The following is a 19,229-nucleotide window of genomic DNA, read 5'->3' as shown; positions in this document are numbered from 1 at the left end:
TTGACATGCTGTGACTACGCCTGGCGGTGTAAGTGCGTCCTGGCACACGGCGCAGTCGGCATCAGTGAGGCCTTCTATGGGAGCTGATACGTTTTCGACCGGGATCGGTTCCCCGCGCCATTCCATCTGAGCGCCGTCTTCGAACGCTACTAAACACTCGTCTCGATTCGTCTCGATGCGTAGTTTTAGCTGCTCTAACTCATCGAAGATATTGAAATTGGGCGGTACGCCGAGAGCCAAAGTATTGCGTTCCACATCAGCGTCGACTTCAGCCATGAGCTTGCCTTCCAGACGGCCGACAAAGGAGGTAAGTTGAACTACTAACACATAAGCTCTAGCGTTACGAGTTAGGTGAATAATTCTGGCTTTCTCATCCGGCCCGTCGGTGTCACTAAGGTCCTGGTACCATAGGCTCTCCATTACCTCTCTGCAACCATCATTGAGCGCGTATATTGTGCTCACTGCCTCCTTTACAGTCCATGACCACTGCTTCTCCGGTAAACAGGCCGCAGCATCTACCAATGTGAGAAATATTATGCCTTGGCGTCTCAACTCTCTACTAAGTCTCTCCAACTTTGCCCAAAATCTGTTGGGCAGTACGCGCTTTGCACTGCGTATGAGAGTCTGGAAGCTAACATCCTCTTCTTCGGGAATTAGTTCGAGCAATACCTCAGGTGCCGCGAAAGTAGATGAGTGGGGTTGTGGCCGAAAAGCAAGTCTCTTCAGGTCAATCCTTCCCAACAGCTCCTTCAAATCGTCACGCACAGTCTCAGGCCGTTGAGGCTCGTTGTCTTCCGCCAAATGCCGATCTGCAGCTGCTAGAGCATCATCCAGGCGCATCGATATGCGGTCATCGATCCAGTTACCGGGCATGCCTGATTGTCACAGAAGTCTTGGTGTGCTGTCGTTATTCCCTGCGGAGTTGATTTTCGTTTGGATAGACGGGCTGAACAGTTGGGGCTAATGAACAACAAGAAGGATAAGTAGGCTCTAACTAGCGGTAGGAATCTGTACAGAATGCACGTGTGCGAAGCAAAAGATGTGTATCAAGTGACCAGGTAGCAGTGAAGATCGGTTGAAAATGAGCAACAATGCAGCGCATTTGCATGTATTTACGTACCCCCAAGGCTATATAGTAAGACTGTTCGCTGTTTCAAGAAACTACAAACAAGGCAGTCTGGCAGCTAGATGGTTCTACATCGATCTGTCGCGAATTTCTACTAGATCGTGAAGAGAACGCCAATGAACTAGACTACAGTGTCAAGAAGCTCATCGGAAATTCTCGCAACCTCAAAGACCACAAACACTACAAAAGATCGTCAGGAAAACACCCAGAAAGAACCAATACGGTGAAACAGCATCTTCATTGTCAGCCGATGTAGCCTATACCACTATCGGACCTGGATACCACAGCTCCTCCTACCACTACTAAGTCCAATCCAATTCATACTGATCTTTATAATATAAACATATTTACTGTTCCTCCAAACTCGAACCCAATCGCCAATAGTTTACGCGCCCTGGATGCGGCGGCAGAGAGGGCGGCCCCTCTCAAGGGTGTTGGGGTCGCAGTTCAATCGGCTGTCCTCGATGCAGGTCAATTGGGCGCCGCCTATGTGTTGCGATTAGCTCCGAACGCTCATTTTTGGATCATGATATCTGGGTTACTCACAGTTGTTGACGCTGTCGGGAACACATCGGCCGCTCTGTCCGTTGACAGTGCACACATCCTGCTTCAAGCTGGTGTTTGCGACACAGCAAGCGCCCTCGGGGACGGGACGGTTGTCGTTGGCGCCTTGAGGCCTGGCAGCTGCGAGGGCAGAGAGAGCGAGGACGATGGCGGAGATGGTGAACTTCATTTTTGCGGTTGAGTTGGTATGTTGGTGGTTGAGAAGGTATCGGTAATAGTGTTTATGTTAAGGGATTATTGATAATGAAGAACCGACCAGCGGAAGGAATAGAATTGAATAGAGAGCGAAGTAGAGAGTAGTAGAGAAGACTGTGGTTGAAGATGCTGATGAGGCTACTATTCGGCGCGGTACCAGGCCTCTCTTATACACGCTGCCTCAGGAAGCTCCGCAGGCGTAGACCGAGGCACAGCGAAGACTTCACGATGCATTGCTCTCCCTGGCCGCAACACCCGTACTGCATCCTGCATCTGCCCAATTCCCTCATCCAACGCAAAAGTTCCACCGGTAGAAAACACACGAGACAAACACAAAACAACACAATCGGTTGCGTCGGCCTGGAAAACACGGCCACGCGCCTGCTTCGAGCATGGCGGAAACGGGCGCGTGAAGAGAATGGATACCTTGGCGCTCAGGCGCCCTTGAAGGCATATCACGATACGCAGATCATACAGGAACGGTCGCTTCGACCTTCTAGGCGCCCTGCGAGACGTTGGAGTGATGGCGGGAGGGTAAGGAGGGATGAAACTGTCATGCTGTTTGGGTGGCTGGGGTGAAACGTTAGCTTCCGTGGAAGGCGGCGAGCCACAAGCGAGTCGTGACCTTCCGAGGTCGACAGTACATTGCGCCTCATGAATTCGATGAACTTCAAAAGTTCTGGGGTTTTGCCATTTTTTGAGTCGGCCTACATGGAAGAGTCGCTCGTAGATCACGGCTAGCACACGTGTCGTCACAGTTTAATTAAATTGTAAGAACCTCGATGCTTCTGAGCGGAAGGAAGTTCTAGTTCGATGCAAAACCACTGTGCAGTAGTGTTTATTGTGGATGCCTGTAGATTTGTATCGGCACATACCTAGTCTTACAACAGCGCATATGCACTTGCTCTTTCCAATGTCAACATTGGTCGGAGGTAGTCGCGAGAGTACAGTCGCGAGATCTTAGTATGGCTTGAACCTTGCCTTCTCTTTCTTGTCCTTGCGTCTCTTCTTCGCTGATCCCGCTCCTTCATCAACGTCCATGGTGCTCTCTTCTGAAGGTTTCCAAGCACGAATGTGTCCATCTTCGCCGCATGTGTATGTTGTGTTTGTCTGCCATGTATGTCAGCTACAGAACGTCATGTCATATTGTAATGATGAGATTGTGCCTACATGAGTATCAGTGAAGAGATCGCGGACAATCTCCTCGCCGTGGGCGCCTGGGAAGGATATGCTCTTGTCGAGATCGAAGCTGTAATCCAGAGGTCCGTTGGTATCTTTATCGATCGGTATGAGGTTGAGAAGATTCTCGCTGTGACCACTTAGTACTGATAATCGCTTTGGTATACACCACAGATGGAAGACATACCTATGCTTTCCTGCAGCAACACAGGCCTGTTGTCCGACCCATGCCAGATCCACGACATACTCACATCCTAATCCTTCCCTAACGTCGCCCCACACCTTCGGAGTCGGTTCTTCTTCTTCCTCTTTCTGGCTCTGTAGAGCAAAGAAACTCACTGTCTCGTCCGTACCAATTGCATAGATGTCTGTGCCAGGATACATGAAGCCTGCATGTGCAATGGCTGATCCATGGTTCACAACTTGGTACAAGGCATCATCTTCATCTGCCTGAGAAGTGTCGAAGATGTTGATTAGGCCGTCCGTGCTAGATGACAAGAGTAGAGTTGGGTGCGATGGGTGCAAAGCAAGGTTTGTCACGGTGTCAGTATGAGACTCTACGTAGGATCGGAGAGGAGCTGCAGGGCTGCGCTGATCCCTAAGGATGGGTTAGTGATACTGATGCTACCAATAGACAAGGGCTGTGGCGATATACCATATGTAGACCGGTGAGCTGGTCGGTCCGTCTTCTGGATTCTCGATACCAGCAGCAACGAAGTTCTTTTCAGCGTCGCACACCAGTGCTGAGACAAGCTTGTGTGCTGTGCTGATCGTTAGCCTCACGTCACTCGCATCCAGCTAGGCAAGGATCTAGTCACTCACGACTTTGTATTTCCAAAACCTTCTGCTTGCTCCTCTTGTCCCAGAACCTGATCAATCCGTCTCTTCCTGCTGTTGCGACAACATTGCTGGGTGCATCGTTCGCTCTTTCCAGACAGGTAATGTTTTCATTTGCGTTTGCGATCACACCATCAGGTTGTAAGTCGGCGCTATGAAAACGCAACGAGTCGTCCGAAGATATGCAGGCCAATTGATCGGTCAAAGAGTAGGTAAGAGGATCTTGCCGTGACGCTGTGGAGATGATTTTGTAGATGTACGAGCCGGCCGGAAGCCCGGCGTCGGCGCTAGAGATCTGGCGGAGAGGCGCCATGAGATTCTTCAGTCAATGTGTGTTGATGTAATTGCTGCAGGTGTGACGATGGGCGAAAGAGGTCACGTTATTGCGACGGCAGCGGAACGAAGTTGAAGTAGAAGAAAATTTGCAATCACCGCGCGTGGTAACGATGCCTCGACCCAAGCGTTATCGAACACCCATGTTGCCTTGTTGCCTACATTTTCAGACGGAATCGTAGGCACAAGACGAGTGAGACGATAGGAACTACCCGTCAGCGCCTTCACGTGTCCGCTTCAAATGACGGGCAAATCCGTCGGCCAGCATGGGGAAGCTCGACGCTACAATGCTGCAATTACGCATGCCATTATTTCGCAAGCTTCGCATCAGGCGATGCATCGAGGCCTCTGTATCGAAAGGTTACAAATTTCACGCAAAAACACAATATGTAGCCTTGATATGAAACTCGTGCAGACATAGTCTTAGTCAACACAAGCGATTAATACAGGCAGTCCCTCTCCGATCCCTCCTGAGCCCCATCCACTGACATAACGCCAGCAGACAAAATAGGCCGTCACTCCCGCAGTTCAGCACGTCAAGCGCTCCTTGCCGGCGATATCGAGGTTCGTGAAGGAGGGAAGTTAGCAGGGCGCGCGCGAGAAAATATCGGGTGTCCGCCAAGTGCGTGACTAAGCCGCGTAATGCTGGGCTGCTGATTGGGCGGTAGGGGGACCTCGGGAATCGGGAAGATTTGGGCTGGCGGCACTGCGCATCATCGACGGTCGACAACCACCACACGACACCTGACGGCTCTGTCGATTGGCATCAGAGAAACTGCACAATGGCTTCTCAGCGGGTATTCCAACTTGGCCTGCGACGGGCGGCCGCGCCTAGTCTGAGGGTACAACCGGCGGGACGCATGGTCCAGCGGAGGTATGTCATAGCAGCATCGAGCTTCCTCGCACCACTTGTACCGCCTATACTCATGCGCCCACGGATGCTAACAATGGAGAACGTAGACTCGCAGCGACCGAACACGCCTCGCAGTCCGAGGCCGCCGAGATCCTCGCGAAGCAGCGCATCTACCGCCCCGTCTCCCCCCACCTGGCTATCTACAAGCCGCAAATCACCTGGTACGCCTCGTCGCTCAACCGCATCACGGGAATTACCCTCTCCGGCTCCCTCTACCTCTTCGGCATCGCCTACCTGATTGCCCCTTACACTGGATGGCATCTCGAGACACAGTCAATGGTGGCGGCCGTTGCTGCATGGCCCGCGGCTGTGAAGATGGGAGTGAAGGCCTTCTTTGCTTTCCCGTTCTTCTTCCACAGCTTCAACGGCCTGAGGCATTTGGCGTGGGATGTGGGCATCGGATTCAAGAACCAACAAGTCATCCGAACCGGATGGACCGCTGTCGGATTGACGGTCGTCATGGGCCTTTACTACACTTTCCTCGGATAAGCGACCGCACTCAGATGGAGTCAGTAGGCGGCTGAAGAGAGACACGAAGCGGTCTGGGTGGTGGCGATGAAGGAGAACAGCGAAACAATGGAGGAGGAGACAGAAGGACTGCAGGAAGAGAGATACGCAGGGTTGGACGTGGATTATTTCTTGGAGGATGGCCAAGAGTACGAGTAACATCTACAGTGTGCATGTCAATTGAATGACGATTTCTTTCTTTTCATATTCGTGACCAGGTTCTGAGCTAGGTGGTGGTGATGCACTCAGCATGTAGAGAACCAGCATTGCTCCCCTCTAGAAGAGCGCGCGAACGGCAGCAGCCTTTTAAAATGTTTGAGGACATGAGTATACACTGACCATGTCGAAAGCCTAGAGAATGTTATCCGGACAGCCGACAGACCTTGACGAATTGAAAGAATGCAAGGCACGCAGTGTCAGTAAGCAATAGAAGATGGCAGTCTAATATAGGCGGGGACCAATGCGCCTGTCAAACCCAAGGCGGCGAAGAGAGAAGCGCAACGCTTGGTCCAGATGTCACTGACTGGCACGGGACCACGCGTTAATTGGCGCGTAGCCGCCACGGCTGATTTGCAGTAACCACGAAAGACAGTGAGCATCTGCGCCTTGCTGTGAAGTGCACTCAGAGATGAGCTTTCGCCATGGAGGACTCGCAAACTCCCACGGTGCTTGGGGATCTTTTCTACGATGTGAGTATCCGTCTTCTGCGTCGCGTCTGGATAGCGTGTTGACCCCGGCTGCCGATCGCTCGAGTTGACTGACGCCACACCAGGACCCATCTCAACTCTCCCAGGCTCTCAAGCAGCGGGCCTGCAGCGACAAGCCATTCCGCTTCACCACATCGACTGAGAGCCCGCACTCAGGCAACCACGCTCCTTTAACCTTGCCCTCGGCCCAGCACACAGGCTGCGTCTCTCTGCACCTGCCCGTCGTGCTTTCCCCGTTCAACCGCGCTCTTTCCCCACGACGCGCCGCGACCACAAAACATGTCAAGCCCGCCGCCTTGCTCACCCACCACAGCGCGCCCACAACCACTGGCAATATAAGACACGGGGACAGCGTATTCAAGATGTACCACAGCTTCAACATGATGGACGCGCCGGGCGACACCCAGCCGGACAGTCAGATGATGAAGACATGGACAAGCGGCATATATACCAGCGAGGCCAAAGAGGTCAATCCTCCTAAATCGCTGTTTGTGGACCATTCCGACGACGACAATGGCGACGAACTGCCTACAGATGAGATGGACATAGTTGCATCGAGTCAAGACCAGCACATGCCAACGCCTACGAGCCCTACCGTAATCGACGCCGACGACGACGGTTATGCGCAGAATAGCATGGCGCCTACAAGTCCTCTCAAATTCCAAACACCGGCATTGGCAGACAGGCACAGGGGGAACTCTGGCCAGACGCTCAGCTCGGCCGTGCGGACAAACACTACGCCTGCCACCGCTGATTCACCCTCGCTGTTCTTTCCTGCTTTCGACAATGGAGGCGATGGCGGATTACAGCATATCTCGCTAACACAGGCCTTCAACAACACCCAGGCGCCTACCTCGCCCGCCGTGGGCGGTGTTGCAGAAGATGTGGTTTTCACGCGCCCTTCGCCCAACTTCAGCCACTTGCGGCACTCCAGTCCAATTCCCGCCTATTCCAGCCCCATCAAAGCCATGCGCCCCGACACACCCAAATCTGATCCCATCGTACGATCATCCAGCGAACCACGAGCCGAATACGTTACAATGAAGCAATCGCAGGAGAAGCGGAGGCCTTCTATAGGAGATGAGCAGAGCGTGCCCATAGACCAGGATAGCTGGCAAGAGCTGTCTCGGAAAGTGAAGGCGCAGAAGGCAAGGGAGCATGCCCATCGCCGGGCTGCCAGCTCCTTGTCACACATCTCGGTGCCAACACCATTAGTATCGCGATCCGGAAGGAAACGCGGACCGGATGTCGGTTTACCATCGCCCGTCAAGTCGAGGAACTCACGAGGTGGCGAACATGGTGAATGTTCGGATGACGGTGACGAGACAATGGACGAGCAGTCACAACCCATAGTTGGGAACGGGGTGAAAGACTACAATACCGAACAATTGCCCGACGGGTCGTCACAGAATGCGGCCCATACCGCACGGACTAGAGTGAGACGTAATAGCAACGACAATAGTGTGCAGGTTCCCAAGACTTCCTCGCACCCTCACCGCACTTCACGAACTTCTACCCAGCAAGCAATTCCTTCCTCGCAGCTGCAGCACGAGTCGCAACTACGGAACGAGAATACCCAGCGATTTATACGAGACACAAATCAGCCACCTAGCAGCAAGGAATCAATTGCTGTTATGGACTCGCAACCAGATGCAACCGCAGACTTCGATAGTGTACCGCGACCAAAATCGCTACGATTTCCATCGTCACCATCGATGAATCAATACAGTATCAACCAGACTACCATGGCCACTAAGACCGGATATACGAGTCAGGTCATCTCTTCATCAATGCCCCCCATGCCACCCAAGTCTAGCCTGGATGACAACGAGATCCCCGACGGGGAAGAGCGCGTACCCAGCAGCCCTCCACTCCTGAGACCCGAAGACGCAGAAGCAGAAGAAGGCGATCTGGAATACGATGAGCACACCTACGACGAGTACGTAGAGGGAGCAGCTGACCGGGACACTGCGACACCGACCATTGAAGAAGACACCGTAATGGACGAGGACGAAGACCTACCGCTTGCAAATGAGGAGCTCGAGGGCAACGCTGCAATTGAACTCCAAGGTGAAAAGTCTGATGAGGAGCTTGATCTCGTCCAACCCGGCAAAGTGGATATGGGAACCGACCAGCAAGTTCCGGAAACTTTTGAACAAGATCAATCTATGGATGGCATCCGCGATGGCGATCTATCACGGCAAAATCCGACTACGGAGCCACCCAAGCCACCGAGCATGCGACGTCAAAACACTGTCCCAGAGACTGACGCACTCGATGAGACGCAACCCACGTTCTTCACAGATAACATGTCTGCTGAAGCCACAGGGGACGACACTGTTGTACTCCGTGAGACAAACAGTACAGAGGCTTTTCAGACCGCCCAGGAAGAACATAGCCTGTCTGAGCCGAACAAGGCGGCACCTGTTAGCTCAAAAGACAATGGAAGCGATGTGATCCGTGGAGATAATCGTATCCATTCTATTGATGACATTTACAATCTACCCGAGACACAGCAGTCAGTACCAGAAGAAGATATCGAAATGCCACGGTTGAGTGGTCTTGAGGATGACGATTGCGACGCCTTCATGGCTCCGACTTCACCAGCACCTCCGTCTACAAAAAGGCGCAAGGTTACATACACAGCGAAGCGTGGTGTTTTTCGCAGCCCACCAAAGCCGACCACAGACAAGGACGCACTTACAGAGCCGCCCAAATCACCCCGTCTCGAGCAGGTTCAGCACGCGCCTGAGGACACTCCGGCGACTGTGTCTGTTCAGGCACGGGAGGATCAGGGCGCATTGGCCGCTACGCGTGAAACAGAAGCGGTACAGGCCCCATACAAACGAACGACATCTTTAAAGTCAAAGATCTTGCCAAAAGCCAGTAGAACCCAGAAGGAGAGGCAGGGCGCGTTGAAACCAGTCTCCAGAGAACTCTTGCAGAGCCTGTCTTCACCGGTGAATTCACCAGCAAACCCAAAGCCTTCTTTGGAGGTGCGTAAAAGTACTCCACTCACTCCTACGAAGCCTCGGGAAGTAGTTGTCGATAGACCAGCCGATGTCGAGATGCTCGACGCTGCTGTTGAGCCGGATGAGCCCATCAGCTCCGCACCCCATTCGAGCAACGCCGAGATGCCACTAGAAACTCCGTCGCAACGTGTCACAACCCCACCAGGGGAAATCATTGTGCCAAACAGGGTCTTCGCGTCCTGGCCAGGCAGCCATTACTATCCTGCCACATGCATCGGTCAGGCCACTGCCCGTCAGTTGCAGATCCGCTTCGACGATGAAAACATTACATCAATGGATGCAGTGCATGTCCGTGCTCTGAGTCTCCGTAGGGGTGATCAAGTCAAGGTTGATGAACTCGGTATGAAGAAGAACGTTTATGTCGTTGTCGATTTCAAGGACAGGATCGATGACCTCAGTGGTGCAGAGTTTCCCATTACTGATCAACGCGGATATACGACAGTTGTTCTGGAAGAACGCGCCCGGGAGAGCTTGCCCAAAGCTAAAGCAATGCAGCCAGCGGAGCACATATCCGTGCCTGTGGGTAAGATCTACTTAACCGCTTCACTCTGGAAGCGACTTCGCGATCGATCCTTCAACTTCTCTGCAGCCATCACGCCAGCCAAGCCAGCTTCTCATTTCGGCACTCCTGTTGCTGATCCATTCACAACACCCTCTTTCAGCCGACGAGGAACAGGAGTACCATCACTGCTGAAAGACGTTACCACACGTGCCGCGTCTGTGGCATCTACCGCCCGATCCGGCAGTGGCGTGTTTGCGAACATGGCTTTTGTTCTTACTTCTACTGCAGCAGACGTGGACAAAGAGGTTGTTGCTAGGCAAATCAAGAGCAACGGCGGACAAGTTCTAGAACAAGGTTTCCACGAGCTTTTTGAGAGTGAGCCCAGTGAGGCACCAACATCATCTCAGAGCCGTCGTAGATCGGCCTCTACTATCGAGGGGTCTGCTGCACTGGTGCTCAAGCAAGCATACAGAGACCTGGGCTTCGTCGCTCTCATCTCTGATTCTCACTCTCGCAGCACCAAGTACATTCAAGCACTCGCCCTCAATGTTCCGTGTTTGCATCTTCGCTGGATTCATGACTCGCTGAACGCATCTCGCGCTGCGCCCTTTACGCGATACCTTCTGCCCGCTGGTGTTTCCAAGTTCCTCGATCCGAACGGTGTCGTGCGATCCCGTACAATGGCTCCTTACGACCCGGCTGGCGAGGACGTCTCCTTCGCCCAAATCATACAAGATCGTGATCTTCTCTTCCAAGGCCAGAGTGTCCTTCTTATCACCGGCAAATCGAAGAAGGAAGTTGAAAAGCGACAACCATTCGTATTCCTCTCCCACGCTCTGGGGTCTGCTACAGTCGGTCGCTGCGCCGATCTTGTGAGCGCATCCGATATGCTCACTAGCGGCAAGTGGGACTGGGTATATGTGGACAACGGCGAAGGCGGTGTCGCTGAGGCTGCCGCAATGCTGCTCGGTACCGAGAAGCCTGTCGCCAATGGCAAGACTAAGAAGGCCAAGAAAAGGAAGAGGGATGAGACTGAAGTGCAAGAAGAGCTTCTCATCAAAGGAGAAGTGAATGGGCATAAGGTAAAGATTACGTGCGCGGAGTTTGTCATTCAGAGTTTGATCTTAGGCGCTCTCATTGAGGAGTAAACGTCTTTGTTGGTTTTGATTTTATGGTTCTAAGGTCTCCTCCTTAGATGATGGTTTTAGGCGCTTGACATGGCACATGCACACATGTAGCACGAATTCACGTGCAGGAGGCGTTTCGGATACATGTACCATCACCAGCTTCACTTTTCGGATGTCACATAGCGCGGCGCAAGGCCCGACTCTTTTTCTTTTTCCTTATCCATTCTGTCGACGATTGTCCAGCTAGCGTAGCATACACAGTACGAGAGCGCTTTTACTACCTTCCCGGCGTTGAGACATCATGCAAATAATCAAAAGCCTCGTATTGGCATATCCCATCTTAATTCCTATGCATATCTGGGTGCGTCCTTTGAGGACCTTTTGGCATCATACTTCCGCGCACCTAAAGCATGCATTGAGACAAGTATATGAGCAGGTGTGGGTGTTATTAAAGATCTGTCCAGTTCTGGTATCGTTCTCTGCCAGTAACAGCAGCATGCATCAGTGAGCTGCACAATCATGCGCCACGCTGTTAGGCGCAGTGAAGGATCTGTTGTGTTAAAGAAGAAACTTTCATGCATACTATCGAACGGAACGACTGCAAGGCATGCGTAGCAGTTGCAGTCATGATAATCGCCATGCAAATTTGTTTACGGCCCGAAAGCTCTTCTTACATACTACGCAGTAGGCAGCACAAGCACGGCTGTTTGTACGTAAGATCACTCAACGATCCCAGGAGCTCGGGAGCTTGTGCACAGTACTATACTGTGAAGACACGTTCCTCCTCCCCCTACATCTACAATTCCAGCGTCACAATCGGCGTGACTGCGGTAGTGCGAGCATGTCGCACACAAGTCTGTTACTAGCTTTTCTGTTTGACAGTAGTCAGAAGGGGCCACGGTTGCCATCAAACTCAATACGCAACAGAGCAAGCGATGGGCCGCAATGGCGACGAAGGCAGGGAGACAGGCATGGTGAGAAGGAGCAACAAACCTGAATAGGATGCCCCGTTGATGGATGTCACCCGTTCCGTCCGCTAAGGCACTGCAATCACGTCTAAGACAAGTGTAGTTGTCCTGCTAAAGCATGTTGACGCCCCCTTGCTAGACACACGACAGTATTGGCATGTGAAGAACAAGCAGTGTGCATGTCCATCCTTCGTTTGAGCCAAACCCCGTGGATGCAATCGCTCTCTTCCGCAAGCGAAGGATCGCGAAGAGCGCTTGAGGTCCCTGTCTATCCATGTCCCGCTGTTGAGATGATGCGAAAGCTTCTATGCCGGCCCGCCAGATCAGCGCTCATCAGGGCGCACCGCCGTTTAGAATTAGCGTTGAACCGAATGAAAGTGCCTTTGTTGTGGAGCTATCATGACTCCTCTTCAAAGATGCGATTTGTTAAGCGATCGGAAGAACAGAGCCCACGATAGTCGAGTCATGTTGAATAAGAGAGGGGGCCTTATCGGTAAGTTAGGCGGTAGGAGTAACTCCCGTCTGGCTGGCAATGACGGTAGTGACAGCCCCAGTGGAAGGGTCTTGCCTTCGGATAGCATGCCGTGGCTAGCTCATTGGCTAGCCGGCAAGGGAGCTAGCGTGACCCTATCCGAGGAAGAGATATTGCAGGATCTATGTCAAGAAAACCCCTCAGAGGTAAGCGTTGAAGACATGGACCCCGTGAGTGAATTCTCTGAAAGCCTGGAGTGGATGTTCTGGAATGGTACGTTGTCCTTCTCAACAATTTGAGCAGCTAGCGGCACCCGAAGCCGGCCTATCACACCGATCGACATCTGCGTAGACGTTATGGGCTTACCGAGCCTCAGTGGAGATGTAGCATACTTTACCCATGTATGACACGATGTCTTGCATAAGATATAATGCGCTGCTGACCTTCACGTTGGCCACACAGGAAGGATTTGGAAGCTGGAGGCGTCGAAGGAATCCTTACAGCTCCACGAATCTTGTCGACAAACGGCTTGAAGTGTTGGTATTGATGCAGCCACGCGGCGCAGCAGGGTAATGTGAGCCGAGAGCTAATGTTGCGATACCCACACCTCCGAAAGGTGATACGCGGCTTCCGTTAGTCGAGCATCGGTACATTGGCTGCACCAGACCAGATGCAGGAATTACTATCGATGTAGTGGCGTCCAAATGCCGCCTCTCCCCCTTGCACAATCCTTAGCGCAGGCATCGCTACGACTTTCGCGTCCGCGGGGTAACTTAGTGTGCGGCGTGGGAAGGCTAAAAAGTAAAGTAACTTTTGAGAACGTCCACGAAAGACCAATAGCACTTGTGGCTTAAAGCGGCGTGAACTGGAAAGCAGTGCGGGTGTATCTATGGTGCCGCTCTGGAGATTGCTCGATCGGCTGCTGCCGCATGCAAATTCTCTGCAATGTACTCGATTTTTGTCATCTTGGTGAAAAATAGGTAATTCGATGTGAACATTCCGGGTTGTTATGTGACCACGCAAAAGGCTCCATATCAGGCAACGACTGCGAATATGGCTCCCTTTCTGAAGATCTATTCTGTTCCCGTTTGTTGTATGTCTATCGCACGGCGCCGTATGCCTTGGTGGACGTTGCCGATCCAGGATCGCGGCTACGCTGTGCACTAGGGTGACTTCTCGGGCGATGTCTGCTTTCGGCAAGCGATACGCCTGATTATTTTCAACAACTGAAGCGAACGAGCAAGCGTTAAGAAGCCGGTGCGGAGTACCAATTGCGGAGTGCCTCTGAAGTTAAACGCCTATTCATATCAGCTTGGCCTGAGTGGTTGTAATCTTACATGACTAGGTTCGGCACTGATCCGAACGGACAATGTTCCAGCTTCATCTAGGTAGATATTAAGGTCCGCGCCGATCCCAGTGACAATCTCTCCTTTCACATGTCCAGGACTCGATCCAAGGAGCGACCTAACAGTGGTACAATCCTTCCGCTCTAGATTGAACATTGGGAGATTTCTGATCAGACGTTCGCTATCGGACCGATTCTGTCGAGTGCGATTGGTGGGAATCTGATTAGAAGCTCTGAAACGGCCTCGGCAAGACGCGTAGTGCAGTCTCCGAGGAACTTGCTTGCCCAAGCCTGTTGGGATCTTGGATTTGCGCGGGAAGACCAGGTTCAGGGTACACAACGGACCTTGCGCAATCTATGCTTGGGCAAGGGTTAGCGGAAGGATGAAGGTTTGAGTGGGAACACCTTCAAGCAGTCGAGCCGACCTGCCTTGGGAAGCTGAGTACTAAGTGGCAGGTGTAGGCGAGCCGACACTCTCATGACGTACGCCGCACAGATAGACGTTTCTTTCTGCAGGCCGCAGACGAATGAGACCATGTAGGGAAGAAGCGAAGCCGGGAACTCCGTTTGCGTGCTAGGTCTGCTTCAGCTTGTCTTGCTTCTCAACAAAGCAGAATAACCAAAGTAGGCTCATATGAACCCAGTTTACCGCTCCGACACAAGACGGCAACCGGGTAATTTCAATGTGGCGTGGGAGCTTCCCGTCCCCATTGTGACACAGCCACACGTCCGAACGCTCAGCTGTATCAAATAAGTACCGAATCGTGAGTTGGATGTTGGAACAAAAAAGCCAATGATCTTCTGAGGTAGTATCATACACCTGAGTGCAATAGCCATTCCCTGTTTTGTTCGCAAACCTTTTCCTACTAATCGAGGAGATACGCGAAGAAGGTTTCGAGAGTAAAATTTAGAGAGGACCGTCTTCTCGGTTCTGCTGGTGCTTAGTCGTTGTGTCAGTCTGTCAAAGCCGGTGTGGGAAGGAATCTGCCAAATGCACAAGCGAGCCAGGAGCAACTCGGAATATGTAAGTCGGTAGACACCGACAGTCAAGGACAAGCTAGAGCATATTGCTGCACGTCATAGTTGGTGCATGCGTATTGACCTTCTAGCGCTTCCATAGATTGATTGCTATACCTTCTCATTAACAGTGCAGGATCTGCAGTAAGGGTGCAGTATCAAGTTGAGATTTCGGTGATGAGAGGAAGATAAGGAGGTAAAACGCCTTGTTTGAGTATAGTGCATGGCCAGGCAGCGTGCGCACTTGCATATGTAGAGTGATGGGTGGGCAGGTGCAGCATCGGCCGCGAACGGTGGATTGCAGCCCCGAGAAGTCCTCCAGAAGCTACGGCCTGTTCTGGACTAGCCGCCAGCAGGCTTACTTGCACCCCGCCCCCGCTTTCCTCATTGGGCAGACCTGTCAGAAAATATTTACTCGGAAGCACAGAGGTCCCCAAAGCGCAGGCCGACAAGCAGACATGGCAGGACTAGACGAAGATGCCATAGACGAGGTCTTGTACCTCGCGCGCGCAAACGAACCTTCCGAGCTTGATTCATACGTCTCCGAACTGTCCACACAGACCAAGCGACCGAAGGCGGAACTGTTCGCTGCGGCCATCGACCCATACTCGAAGAATAGCGCACTGCACTATGCTGCTGCCAATGGTCACAACGGTAACATTTCCAGTCGTGCGTGGTCGAAAGCCATTCTCACTAGCATAGATATTATCAAGTTGCTCTTCTCGACAAGCGCAGAGAAGCCAGAACCGGCATTTCTAAACGCAGTCAACGATGCAGGCAACACTCCCCTTCACTGGGCTGCATTGAACGGCCACCTCGAAAGTGTGAAACTCCTAGTACAGTCGGGCGCCGACGTCACCATCATCAACCGAGCGGGCCACGATGCGGTCTACGAAGCGGAGATCAACGACAAGAACGACGTGGTAGACTGGCTGCTCGGAGCCGTTGAAGAGCTGGAGAATGGCATTGGACAGAATGGCCAGCCGGAAGCCGGAGACGCAGACGACAACATGGATGATGCAGATGCAGAAGCGGAGCGCGCCCAAGACAGCGATGCACGGGCACAAGGGGTCGCAGCTGAACCGACAGTGGAAGGCGTTCGGAAGCAGATGGCGGACATGAGTACCCAGGATGTCGTCTCGAAGGGTGGCTGAAGCAGCTGCATCGTTGGCCGCAATATACATATATTACTGACGGCGTGCGACCTGCAAGGAACATGATGGCATGGGGTTCATGGCAAGGCCGGGCTCCACGTGGCGCGGGCCTGTGCAAGACAGCCACGGTTCCATGGCAAGGTCTAGAGAGACAAACGCGGGGCATAAGAGAGCAGTATTGGTTGATGAACAAGGCAACAAAAATGCCATTGTATCTATGGGTCATGCACTGAAGTGTATAAGACCTTGCTAGCTTCCAGTTGTGACTACGAGCAATAGAGGCTTACTCCTGCTGGCAATGCCACCTGTATCCAGACACCTAGTCAAGAAAGTAGACTGGCTCTCATCGTTGGTCATCCGCTCGAGTACACAATGAGCAGTCATCATGCTCATGTAAAACATGTGTGGTTCATACCACGACGCTGAGCGAAGACGCACAGTCCCATCATGCTATACTATCGCATCCAAAGGCACCGGAACAGACGTGAGACCCTACCTTGACAGATAGACATGTAATCATCAATCCAAGGGTGTTGCCCATGCCTAGCTTGCATTAGTACACGTTGGAACCTGCACTGCTATTCTCTCTTTCTTACCGCCCACACGCTCAGTCGAGAAGCCAGGCACGGCGCTTCGCGTCCTTCGCGGCTCGGCGCTTTTCGTTGTACTCCTTGAGCTGCTTCTTGCTGAGGTGCTGAGAGCGACGCTCTGCCTTGAGACTACGTCCGTCGTGGCTATTGGCGGCTGCATCAACATCGAAGAAGGCATTCATCTGGCGATGACTCTTGTTTTCATCGTTGTGCATCTCAGGACCTTGACCAGCTTGTTGCTGTTTGCCGTTGAAACGGTTGAACTGGGCAGTTGTAGTATAGTCATTGCTAGGGAGGAGCGCGTTGCGAGCTGCGGAGGCTGCAGCAGCGGAGGCCTGCGCTGCATCCTCTTCCTCCTTCTCTGCCTCCTTGGCGTAGTCGGCGTTGGGGTCGAAGCTGCCATGGATCTTGGGGTTGTATCCGCCCCACTTGCGCTTTGGTGGTGGGCTGGTACCCGGCGCGCCAGAGCTTGATGACAGTGCAGCGGCGCCAGCGTAAGGGTTTCTGTAGAGTGCACGTATTAGGCTGGGAAAGACACGAAAAGAAGATGATAGTTAGCAAACCTGTCGTAGCCGAGGCTGTGGGTTGGGGCGGTCGGAACGCGTGGATTTTCCCACTGCGAAAGACCCGTCTTGCGGTTTAGGAAGTACCAGGCGCCTGCGTTGGGCTCCCACCTGGGCTCCCAGCCATCGTCCTCGTCGTCTGGGACAGGCTCGTCGGGGAGGGGAGGCGCGCCACCATCGTACGGGAGAGGCGCAGAGGCGCTTGACGTGTAGCTAGTTTCCCTATCCGAGGGCTTGACATACGCGACTTCCGGGGTACTTGCGCGGCCGTCGCCCGGCTGCGCAGCGGCAGTTGGCGAGGACTTGCGCTCCTGATCTTGGTGGCCGGACTGGAGAGCCATGCTGCAGAGTCTCTGTACACTTGAAGATGTTAGAAAGGATGTGCCCGGTTTAGAGGCTGGTTGCATGCACGAGGTCGACAAAGAGGTTGCCGGCACGGTCAGTAGCGTTGGTGTTGTTGTTGCGAGTCGCCCCGGTCGCACCTGCACAAAGAACTTCGGAGCTGGCTTGGCACTGCGCTAGCGACGTAAGCAGACGGAGCGTGCATGTGACCTTGGCACTTTCGTTCCCGATACACTGATACCCCATCATCTGCACTGACTCGCAAGCCGCTTCGCTTCGGTCCAGCTCAACGGCGATCCGCTTGTGCCTGCGCCTTAGTCCTTGCCAGTTCCCGGCCGCTCGCCTGATCACTCGGTCCTTTGTCTCATAATAAATACGGGTGGTGCGAAAGTTTTGAGGGCGTCATCGCCGAGAACGGGAAACGACAGCCGATCCTGCATCGTCGTTGCAGCAAGCCTCGACGGCACGACAAGCACGCTGCGCACGCGCTTCCATCGCTAGGCCGGATGATGTGACAGACCAAATCTCGTCTTCAAGCCACCAGAGCATCCGGAGAAAGCCCTTATTATATGGAGTCTCAAGGCGCCCGAAGATGTGCATTGACTCGGGAGCTTGCAGTCAAGAAACCGACCGCTAAGCTTAGAGCCGTTCGGAGCGGGCCAAGTTGGCTTCATGCAAGCAAGGCCAGAGGCGTTAGGGGATCCGGGACGTAAGAGGATCGAGATGGTCTCAATCGCCCGCTCAACGGCTGCTGTGAGCTCGTTCCGATCGGATTCTGGTGCCGCTTTAGCTAGGATTTGTCGGCGCCTTTTTAGCTGACGACAACGGCATCGCTCGTGTCAGCATTTGGCACCAGCCAGTCCATTGTCGAGCGGGGACAAAAGGCTGTTTGTGGGCACCGTAGGGCCGGCCGCCGGGACACCTGTCTTTCTGTTCGCATCGTTGACGGCGGCTTATTTGCCCTCTTTTCTCCTGCAGCGAGAGGCGTCGTTTATGGTGGCTGCACGTTTTAGCTGCTTCCAGCCCTTGGCCTCAATCTAAGTGAAGCTTATTGGTCGGATCCGCTCCAGAACCTAACGCCAGGTCCCAGAGTTTCGCGGCAAAATAGCAAGGACATGTTCGCTGCATTCCGAGCCCACGCTGCATGATCTGCACAGGTCATTAGCGGATTAGCTGCGGTTGGCCAGCTGCCAGTTGGTACGATCTGGGGCTCACTTGCCCACGCGCCATCCACGACTGCAGTAACGTGCATCAGTCTGCATCTGACGCAGCACGCTATCTAGCCCGCAGAGGGTGGTTGACTCGATATCTGCAGCCAATATTCCGGCTGGCTTGCTCATACCCTGGTCGGTTCCAGCATCTTCGGGTCTCAAACAGCAAAGGCTCCACGACCATGTCCCTGGCGGTCCGTCACTGCACGCCACTGGAATAATCGCTGACCTACTTGGAGGCCGCGGTCGCTCCTCCTTGAAGCCTGTTCTTGCAAGGGCCTCCTGGTAACCTCTTGACTGGCCGAGCACGGGGTCCCGCTGTCGTCCGCCCACCCTCCACTTTTGCTACCCGGCATTATTGTACTTATTACTATTATCCTTTGCCTTGCGTTCAAGCAACCGAAGCCGTGCTCGCTGCGTGCTCAGTGTCAATTGCGCCCAGAAGGAGCGCCCGCGCCGCATATCTTAATCCCTGCATCTGTAAGTTCTTCCCGCGTCGCCCCTACATACGCTCTTACATGCACTGTTGCTTTGTGCTTCGGTTG

The 19,229-nt window shown here is 53.3% G+C and overlaps 6 protein-coding genes across 6 annotated transcripts; 3 read left to right on the top strand and 3 right to left on the bottom strand.

Annotated features, from left to right (window-relative positions):
- Positions 1-1,511: 1,511 nt before the first annotated feature.
- Positions 1,512-1,859, bottom strand: J4E79_001011 (uncharacterized protein; the record flags this gene model as incomplete). Its single annotated transcript, XM_049349922.1, has 2 exons — positions 1,512-1,612; positions 1,673-1,859. The coding sequence occupies 2 exons, from the start codon at positions 1,857-1,859 to the stop codon at positions 1,512-1,514; spliced, it is 288 nt and encodes a 95-aa protein (XP_049215081.1).
- Positions 1,860-2,845: 986 nt separating this feature from the next.
- On the bottom strand, positions 2,846-4,214 carry J4E79_001010 (uncharacterized protein; the record flags this gene model as incomplete). Its single annotated transcript, XM_049349921.1, has 5 exons — positions 2,846-2,995; positions 3,056-3,194; positions 3,252-3,551; positions 3,720-3,825; positions 3,887-4,214. 5 exons carry the CDS (start codon positions 4,212-4,214, stop codon positions 2,846-2,848), a joined length of 1,023 nt encoding a protein of 340 aa, XP_049215080.1.
- An 802-nt stretch (positions 4,215-5,016) lies between these two features.
- J4E79_001009 (uncharacterized protein) lies at positions 5,017-5,636 on the top strand (the record flags this gene model as incomplete). The annotated part of the gene is made up of 2 exons (XM_049349920.1): positions 5,017-5,108; positions 5,195-5,636. The coding sequence occupies 2 exons, from the start codon at positions 5,017-5,019 to the stop codon at positions 5,634-5,636; spliced, it is 534 nt and encodes a 177-aa protein (XP_049215079.1).
- Positions 5,637-6,295: 659 nt separating this feature from the next.
- On the top strand, positions 6,296-11,043 carry J4E79_001008 (uncharacterized protein; the record flags this gene model as incomplete). The annotated part of the gene is made up of 2 exons (XM_049349919.1): positions 6,296-6,343; positions 6,448-11,043. 2 exons carry the CDS (start codon positions 6,296-6,298, stop codon positions 11,041-11,043), a joined length of 4,644 nt encoding a protein of 1,547 aa, XP_049215078.1.
- Positions 11,044-15,282: 4,239 nt separating this feature from the next.
- J4E79_001007 (uncharacterized protein) lies at positions 15,283-15,978 on the top strand (the record flags this gene model as incomplete). Its single annotated transcript, XM_049349918.1, has 1 exon — positions 15,283-15,978. The coding sequence occupies one exon, from the start codon at positions 15,283-15,285 to the stop codon at positions 15,976-15,978; it is 696 nt and encodes a 231-aa protein (XP_049215077.1).
- A 607-nt stretch (positions 15,979-16,585) lies between these two features.
- Positions 16,586-17,472, bottom strand: J4E79_001006 (uncharacterized protein; the record flags this gene model as incomplete). Its single annotated transcript, XM_049349917.1, has 2 exons — positions 16,586-17,072; positions 17,132-17,472. The coding sequence occupies 2 exons, from the start codon at positions 17,470-17,472 to the stop codon at positions 16,586-16,588; spliced, it is 828 nt and encodes a 275-aa protein (XP_049215076.1).
- Between the last annotated feature and the right edge of the window lie 1,757 nt (positions 17,473-19,229).

Source organism: Alternaria viburni (genome assembly GCF_023758015.1).
Source record: "Alternaria viburni strain BMP 2772 chromosome Unknown scaffold_2, whole genome shotgun sequence".
In the NCBI taxonomy this organism is placed as follows: domain Eukaryota; kingdom Fungi; phylum Ascomycota; class Dothideomycetes; order Pleosporales; family Pleosporaceae; genus Alternaria; species Alternaria viburni.
Note: the sequence above shows the minus strand (reverse complement) of the source record. Positions and strands in the feature narration are given on the sequence as shown.